We start from the raw sequence: 9843 nt of genomic DNA on the forward strand, positions 1-9843 counted from the left end.
TCTGGTTATTCTACTCTGTATAATCAACTCTTGTTATTCAACTCTGTATATCCAACTCTGGTTATTCTACTCTGTATATTCACCTCTGTATATTCAACTCTGTATGTTCAACTCTGTATATTCAACTCTGTATATTCAACTCTGGTTATTCAACTCTGTATATTCAACTCTTGTTATTCAACTCTTGTTATTCAACTCTGTATGTTCAACTCTGGTTATTCTACTCTGTATATTCAACTCTTGTTATTCAACTGTATATTCAACTCTGGTTATTCTACTCTGTATATTCAACTCTGTATATTCAACTCTGGTTATTCAACTCTGTATATTCAACTCTGTATGTTCAACTCTGGTTATTCTACTCTGTATATTCAACTCTGGTTATTCTACTCTGTATATTCAACTCTGGTTATTCTACTCTGTATATTCAACTCTTGTTATTCAACTTTGTATATTCAACTCTTGTTATTCAACTCTGGTTATTCAACTCTGTATATTCAACTCTGTTTATTCAACTCTGGTTATTCTACTCTGTATATTCAACTCTGGTTATTCAACTCTGTATATTCAACTCTTGTTATTCAACTCTTGTTATTCAACTCTTGTTATTCAACTCTGGTTATTCAACTCTGTATATTCAACTCTGTATATTCAACTCTTGTTATTCAACTCTGTATATTCAACTCTGTATATTCAACTCTGGTTATTCTACTCTGTATATTCAACTCTGGTTATTCTACTCTGTATATTCAACTCTGGTTATTCAACTCTGGTTATTCAACTCTTGTTATTCAACTCTTGTTATTCAACTCTTGTTATTCAACTCTGTATATTTAACTCTGTATATTCAACTCTTGTTATTCTACTCTGTATATTCAACTCTTGTTATTCAACTCTGTATATTTTATTCTGCATTTCATGTTATACACAAAAGAGATAATTACAGGTCAATACAACACACTTGTCTTTATCATAACACTTCTCTCTTTTAAACTTTATTTGAAAATTATCAAAATCATATTATCTTTCTGGCAGTTTTTGATACATTTAACATCATTCTGGATGGGAAACTTGTAATAATCAATATATATATATATTCATGTCAAAATTTTCATCTAAAATAATTGTATACATGTACATTCCTAAGGCCTAATAAAAAAAATTATGTGGTTCCAGTTACTCTCAATTTTAGAATAGGTGGGGTAGGTACATTTTTTATTCTATTTTATTCTATTTTTTTTTATATGTGAGTGTCTAGTTCAGGTTTGCCATTGTTTTCCAAATGGTCTCTGTGTTGTTTATTTCATCCTATCAGATGTAAAGCCATTACAGATTGGAAGAACAGTTTTAGAGCGTCTTTTTAAGTTGATGGCTCTTTTCTCATGAGATTTCACAATTTTTGTGATTTTATTATTTTTTCTCTCAAACACGTAAAAATAGTTTAGGGTCAGCAGTAAAAAAGTTAGGTGGTGTAGGGTAACCGGAACCAAATAATGATTTTTTTTTAGGCCTAATGATAAGTGGAGCCTTGGTGTTTTTGAATATATTTACAGGTTCAAAGGTCGTGACTCTTGACCTGTACAGCTTTATACTGTTCTGTATGTGTACTTATCATCAGCAAATGTCAACAATTCATTTATCATAACTAACTTCAAGTTGTTCATTTAAGTCTCAAGTAAATTACATGTTCAAGAAACTGTTTATAGCTGTTTCTATTATCAGTCAAATTTCTTGCAAAATTTCAAATCCGATTCTACTATTTCATCCTTCAGCCTCTTTTGTACCACAATATTCTTGTTTTCTTGTTTCTTTATTGTTTTACCACATCATTTTCTTCAAGAATTAGTGAATACTCAGAATTACATTAAGATGTTGCCCCCTTATATATTTCATTCAATGATTGGTACATTTACACCCATTTCTACACAGACTTCTTGAATACACTGCAGTAGATGTTGCATGTCGTCTGGAAACAGATTACCAACATTGCAGATCGAAAACGATGCAGCTTTAGTTTTTGCCTTGACTATCACTTGATCTGAAAAATTATAAGAGAAGATGAAATATGAATATGTAAATATTCAATAAATTTACTGAGCTGCAAGGTTGGAGAGACATTTTCTTTAAAGCAGAAGAGCATGAGAACAGTTAAATTGGTACACAGTCAAGAATTTTTTTTTAAATATAAGCTATACGTGTCAGTGTTTGATTCAAACTTCAGTTATGGCAAGTAATATAAAAGAGTAGTGAGAAATCAATCAATCTTATTTCACTATACCTTTCTCATTCAGTCTGTTGACAAATTCCTGGAGATCAAACTTTGGGTGTCCAGGACAATGAAAGTTTGTGATAATAAAACTTTGATCATTTCCTATCACAAGTTGCTTGAATCCCATTTTCTTCATTCCTGCTTTCAACACTTCATTATTTTGTCTAAATCTATGGAAGGAAAAATCAAAGCAGATTTTATATTAACAAAGGAATCATCTTATTCATAATAGAGACATTTTGGGTGTATATTAAATCATCAATATATATATTTTGCCACCTATCGGTACCTATACACAAATGTATACACCCAAAGCTGTACTATCTGCTGTTGACAATTCAATCAAAATATTGTATGCAAAACTACAGTTGTGCAAAATTACTCTATGCTTTTATTTACCAGGAGATAATGGCCCCTTATATATTTCATTCACTGATTTGTAATTTGTGCAAAATTACTGTTAATTTTCAGACATCATTTTATCCCATGTTCATAAATGATTTCTAGAGTGATAGCTTGTGTGTGAAAGGTAATTTGCACTTTGACATTAGTGTATAGACATGAAACTATTACCAAAACATAATTATACAAAGAGTAAGGTAGCTGGTAGGGAACTTTGCCTAGTAGACCATTCGAATAGCAAAAGAGAATGAAAACTTACAGACAAAAAAGAAGAAATATCCACAATACAATTTCAACTGTGGTTTTAATATTTGTTGGGTTGTTGATGGCCTAAAAGTAAGCACTTGTGACTCCACAATGTTATTTATATGAGTGTAGTTGACACACATGGATATATCTTGACCTCTCTCAAACTTTATTTTATCACATTTCAGGTATTGGTCTGTGGAGGTTTTTTGTTGAATTCCAGTATTATTGTGTGTGTGTGTGTGTGTGTGTGTGTGTGTGTGTGTGTGTGTGTGTGTGTGTGTGTGTGTGTGTGTGTGTGTGTGTGTGTTGTTATCGTCTAGTTCCTATACAGTATCGTTACCATTTACACCTCCACTCACAGTGGTTCAGTTAGAAACCACGTTGGCATCCAGACTAGTGATGTTATGATTATAAAGTGTCTGTACCTGTTTGCCCTTCCAAGCACTCCTCCCTCTGCTTCAATCTCCAGTAATGTTTGTCTAAAAGCCATCATAACATGAGTTGGGGGAGTGAACCTAAATTGACCATTCTGCTCTAATCCTTCATACTGATCCACTAAGTCTAAACTTAAACTTCTAGCTTGTCCTAAACAAAATAAAATATATGTATTGTATTGCTTATTAAAGCAAACTATTACAATTCAGAAATCAATCAATCAAACAATCAATCAATCAATCAATCATTATTCAAATGTAACAAAAAATATGGAAATAGACAAACTGTCTATCAATCAAGAAAGCAGAAAACAGAAAAATGACCAAAATGCAGAAAAGTCAAATGGCAGATATAATAGTAAAATAAATAAATAAATAAATAAATAAATAAATAAATAAATAATTTTTTTATATCTGTGTACGTAAGTCACAAAATGGCAGATATTACTGGATAAATTATTCTCTTTGCACCTCTACTGTAATCAGAATGCTGCCACTTCTCCTTTTTTTGTTCACAAAATTACATTATTCTATTCAAAGGAAAAGATTTTTCTTTTTGTTCCTGTTACCTTTACATTGAAGTAACTTCTCTTTATTTGCTACAACAAATGCAAACCCTGGAACACTGGACATAGATTTATCAGATGAACTGACCATATAATCCACATTGCTGGCCTCCAAGTCTATGGGTACAACACCAAAACTTGTCATAGCATCAACAAAGTATGTTGCACCTGTTAAAAATAGGACAAGATTGCGGAAGAATTGATGAGGAATGTTTGACATGATTTATAATGTCATAATATTAAATCTTCAATAAATCTACATAGCTTGCATACCCTGGTCTGATAACCTTTGCTTCAAAACTGTTTTTTCTATACTTGCTTTAATACTTGCTTTAGTCCTATCTTCTGTATTTCTCTTTTTTTTATTTGTATATTGCTCACTTTATCAACTCCTGTAATTTTTTTCTCAAAAAATATGTGCAGAACAATGATGCACCTACTAACTTAGTAAACGACTCCTTCTCATTTCATTTACTAATTTATTAAAATGTATTTATTAGTCCAAATAAAATGTCAACAAACCAGGATTGTATCTTCTGATAAGAGCACCAATTTCTCCCATGGGATTCATAACACCAGATCTAGTCTCACAATGTACCATATAAACATTGGTAAACATATTTTTTTGTAAACACTCTTCCACTTTCTGTACATCGATACCGCAGTCCTCGGGAAAGCTAAGTAAGACACTATCTAGTCCAAAAATATCAACAAGTTTGCTGACTGTCGTACGAGTTCCATTATCAAGAATCAGAATCTAAAAAAGATGGAATATCCAAAATAGTGAGATAAATAGCAGTCCACTTTATAAACAAAATGGCAATGCCACTGAAATATATTTTATCGTTTGATAAGGAAAAATAATTTTGACAAGACTGAAGAGCAATTGCATGGTATTATTCCATTTTGACCTATTTTCTGAGTCAACCAAAAAAAGATATTAGAAAATGTGAAATTTGGATTGCTATGTTTGATATAAATAATGACAGAAATCAAGTCCTGTATGATTATGGAAACACACCAACTATGAGCTCTTATGAGTACATGTACGGATATCTATAAATATGTGAGTACATGTAAGGATATCTATAAATATGTGAGTACATGTAAGGATATCTATAAATATGTGAGTACATGTAAGGATATCTAAATATGTGAGTACATGTAAGGATATCTATAAATATGTGAGTACATGTATGGATATCTATAAATATGTGAGTACATGTAAGGATATCTATAAATATGTGAGTACATGTAAGGATATCTATAAATATGTGAGTACATGTAAGGATATCTATAAATATGTGAGTACATGTATGGATATCTATAAATATGTGAGTACATGTAAGGATATCTATAAATATGTGAGTACATGTATGGATATCTATAAATATGTGAGTACATGTATGGATATCTATAAATATGTGAGTACATGTAAGGATATCTATAAATATGTGAGTACATGTAAGGATATCTATAAATATGTGAGTACATGTATGGATATCTATAAATATGTGAGTACATGTAAGGATATCTATAAATATGTGAGTACATGTAAGGATATCTATAAATATGTGAGTACATGTAAGGATATCTATAAATATGTGAGTACATGTAAGGATATCTATAAATATGTGAGTAGATGTAAGGATATCTATTGAATATGGGAGTACATGTAAGGATATCTATTAATATGTAAGTACATGTAAGAATATCTATTGAATATGTGAGTACATGTAAGGATATCTATAAATATGTGAGTACATGTAAGGATATCTATAAATATGTGAGTACATGTAAGGATATCTATAAATATGTGAGTACATGTTAGGATATCTATAAATATGTGAGTACATGCAAGGATATCTATAACTATGTGAGTACATGTAAGGATATCTATAACTATGTGAGTACATGTAAGGATATCTATAACTATGTGAGTACATGTTAGGATATCTATAAATATGTGAGTACATGCAAGGATATCTATAACTATGTGAGTACATGTTAGGATATCTATAACTATGTGAGTACATGTAAGGATATCTATAAATATGGGAGTACATGTAAGGATATCTATAAATATGTGAGTACATGTAAGGATATCTATTAACATGTGAGAAACTATTTACAAAGACAGCATTACTAAATCTATAACTATATGTTACCTTTCCATTTTTTGGAACAGTTGTAGAGATAACAGCTTCTATACCAAAAGTACCACTGCCTTGCATTGGAACACATGTAAATTTATCTGAGGACACTCCTGTAAAAGTAAGAGAATTTATCCTGTATACATTCATAACACATACATATACACAAAATCATTACATTTTTATTTGTATAAGATGAACATTTTGGATGCTGGTCCGTGATTGGCTTTGCATTTTAATTATCTTATGAATATGCAAATTACAATACTAAACCTAAAGTTATATAAAAGAAACTCTTACAAAATGTTAGTAAAATATTGAATTAAAAAAAATAACTAATGCAAGATGTATCCTATTTTCCTTTGTAAGTGTAAAATAATTACTTTTTTTTTTATAAATCATGTAAATTATAAATTATTGAATCATTACAGGAACACAAACCTGCAAATTCCAGTAGTCTACTTCTTATAAATTTGACAGCTTCAATAAATTCAACATCTCTGGATCCAACATCTTTGAGCATTGCCTGTTTTGTAGTCAAACTCAGACTGACTGGTCCATATGTGAATAATTTCTTTTCTCCTATAAAGATACAAGTGTAGTAAAGATATCTTCCATGTAGTTTCAGAAATATGGGGGGGGGGGGGGGGCACAACTATTATATTATAATAATCAACATATTTGAAAATGGAGGAATTTAAGATTCAATAAATCTAAAAGTTGAAGAATTTGGATTCTAAATGTTTGAATTCATGATTCAAAACATGGTCCAATAAGAGCCAGAAGATTGTGAACTGTCTTGTAGGTATGGAGTAATAACTGAAATGTCTTGAGAAATGGTTATGACGAATTGTGAACATCAAAATTTCAAGGTTCTTAATTTGAATGTTGAGTGAACAACATGACACATCCATTATGTTGCTGAACCCATGAATATCTCAGAGACTGTTCATCATATTGTGAATGTCAGGGTGACATGACTGAGAGTTCTGCATTTTTCCATTTAATCTTTCTTTTCCAATGCTGATTGTTGTCTTGTTGTTACTACTTAGCTATTACAGATTCATTTTGCTAAAAAAATTCAGTCACATGTAGAAATTTGTGCAATTTTAATACACTGTCTGCTCATAGATAAGAGAAACACTCAAATGTTAGTCATAGCAATTTATATTGAAAATCACCACTTCAATGAGGAAATAGAAAAATATTTTACTGCACGAAAATTGACAATTCTTAAGTGCATTTTAATTTCATATAAATTTAAGTGGTTAAAATGACAATCCCAAGTTTTTTGTCTATTGATTACATATGTAGATTCAATATATATCTCACTGTTATCAATTCAATACCAGGAAATGAAAAAAACAAAAAACATTGTGTATTTCTGATTATAAAATTTGAATCTTAAATCTAAACCTTTAATTGCTAAATATTTTTTTGCATCATCAAGTATGAGACCAAAAACAGCATCATTCTTATTTAAACTGAGTTTTATTATTACCTTTATCTAGGTGTGATATTGACAGTTGTTTACATGTCCCACAAAAGTACTTTTTGCTTTGGTAAACTACCATTTTGTTGATGGAGGTAGGAGTTCTTGCAAAGGAACAAAATCTACCTGGAAGACTGCTACAGATGATATGAACAGCTGTGATGCAAAAATGAAGCTTACTTTATTGTTGGACTGTACTGTGAAGGATTGTGAGTTTCATAGCCTGAGGCTATCGAATCTCGTCTTAGCTAGCTTAATGTGGTATTGAGATGAAATTTCACATTCAACAAATATGCAAGAAAATAAGGAGTAACTAAAATGCCTTCTTTACATCGACACATTAATGTACCACTCTGGTAACTAGAGAAAATTAGTCCTTTAGAACTAGCTGAAGACTGAAAATTGCAAAATTTATTAGTAGCGAAAACATCTAGATTGACAGTACATGTAACATGAGATAGGAAAGCTAGTTTATAAACCATAACAGATATGTAATGGTAATATAATATAAAGGTGGTCAATGTGTTGATATATATATATATATATATATATATGTGTGTGTGTGTGTGTGTATGTAATAGACATAACATATTCCTCCTACACACAATTGTATTGTTTTGGTGACAAATCAAATTGCCATCTAATGCTATATATATACACGTCATGATCATTTTGGTCATCAATTCAGGGCATCAATTGATATACACGTACCCACCCCCCCACCCCACCCCCACCCCCCTTTTTTCTGTATCCAGAATATTTGTCTGTCATTGATCATCAATGAATTTTATAAGTTATAAAATAACTATATTGTGATACTTATATGGACAACATAAATTTCTACACGTGTTCGTAATAATATTAGTATATATCATATCTTTAAATATATATAACTGTTGATGGTACAAAAACAGTTTTAAACACTAGCTCTGGGTGTATACACTACGAGGTCCAGAGCACAGGCATTTGTTTCCCGAGTTATGTCTCAGAATATTTCTATCAGAATACAATAAAATGTCGATGATATCGTTAATATTGACGTATTTAGCCAACTATATATGAAAGGGGTAAAATTACACTTGTTTCTGTGATCGCGCAGGTTCACTCACTGCGATTCTGAGACATAACTCTGGAAACAAATGCCTGTGGTCCAGAGCTAATCATACATGCATTTCAGAAATAGTGTCAGCATGGTTCATTAGGATAACAAAATTGGTTACCTTTCAATGATGACATTGTCCTAATACCACCAATACTGTTGTGTAAAAGCAGAATGGTCCTGATGTCTCACTGTCAGTCAGCAAAGACACACAACCTTGACACGCCACATGTGCAGTGATCTTTTGATTATGTAACACTGCACAGCTTCTTCTCTAGAGGGCGCTATTTACATAGATGTGTTGGGCATGAGCGATCTCAGTGAATTTCATAGCCTGAGGCTATCGAATCTTGTCTTAGCTAGCTTAATGTGGTATTGAGATGAAATTTCACATTCAACAAATATGCAAGAATAAGGAGTAACTAAAATGCCTTCTTTACATCAACACATGTGCCACTCTGGTAATTAGTGAAAATAATTCCTTTAGAACTAGCTGGACTGAAAATTGCAAAATTTACTAGTAGCGAAAACATCTCGGTTGACAGTACATTAGTCTGTAAGGTACGCCGTGACGGGGCGCCCTCAACCATCGGCCAACCCCCTGTGTGAGAGGAGGCCGGTGAGGGCGAAACGTCACGACGTATCTTACAGTCTAACAGTACATGTAACATGAGATAGGAAAGCTAGTTTATAAACCATAAATGTAATGGAAATATAAAGGCTGTCAATGTGTTGGCTGCCATTGGACAGGCTATTAAAGTTACACAAGAAGTTCATATCTAATGGATGGACAAGCTAACTCTTCAAGTGCAAAACAGAAAAGGTATCAAATAAGTACATTAACACAAACAATAATAACAAATAGCAAAATTTACTTACTGAATATTGTAATATTTTGCATTAGTGATTTTTGGGACAGTGTATTCTCTTAAAATTTCCATAAGAAATCCACCACTTTCATCAAATGTTACAATCTATCTTTGACAGTTTTAAAAAAGATATTCCTGCAATCTCAATTGTGTTCCACAGATGAGATAATGCTGACACATAAGCACCTACAGCAGGGAAGTTAGTTGAAATCAGCCAATACAATGGATATATAGAGATTAGTGAGGAACTGATGTTCCACCATACTCAAGAATAACAAACATCACACTTTTTTATTTGTGAACAAAATGT

The 9843-nt window shown here is 31.6% G+C and overlaps 1 protein-coding gene across 1 annotated transcript; it reads right to left on the bottom strand.

The window, feature by feature from the left end:
* Positions 1-1532: 1532 nt before the first annotated feature.
* Positions 1533-8912, bottom strand: LOC144453803 (2-aminoethylphosphonate--pyruvate transaminase-like). The gene is made up of 8 exons (XM_078145165.1): positions 8786-8912; positions 6515-6655; positions 6089-6186; positions 4443-4677; positions 3924-4088; positions 3346-3505; positions 2279-2439; positions 1533-2038 (listed from the first exon to the last, which is right to left on the bottom strand). The coding sequence occupies exons 1-8, from the start codon at positions 8799-8801 to the stop codon at positions 1890-1892; spliced, it is 1125 nt and encodes a 374-aa protein (XP_078001291.1). The 5' UTR covers positions 8802-8912; the 3' UTR covers positions 1533-1889.
* Between the last annotated feature and the right edge of the window lie 931 nt (positions 8913-9843).

Source organism: Glandiceps talaboti, chromosome 2, assembly GCF_964340395.1.
Source record: "Glandiceps talaboti chromosome 2, keGlaTala1.1, whole genome shotgun sequence".
Taxonomy (NCBI): Eukaryota; Metazoa; Hemichordata; class Enteropneusta; family Spengelidae; genus Glandiceps; species Glandiceps talaboti.

What these genes read in the sequence shown, in the direction of transcription:
- LOC144453803 (XM_078145165.1), bottom strand. An exon ending in TAGACTACTGGAATTTGCAG is followed by an intron (nt 6,187 to 6,514) that starts GTTTGTGTTCCT and finishes TTACTTTTACAG; the next exon opens with GAGTGTCCTCAGATAAATTT. An exon ending in CTGTTCCAAAAAATGGAAAG is followed by an intron (nt 4,678 to 6,088) that starts GTAACATATAGT and finishes CATCTTTTTTAG; the next exon opens with ATTCTGATTCTTGATAATGG.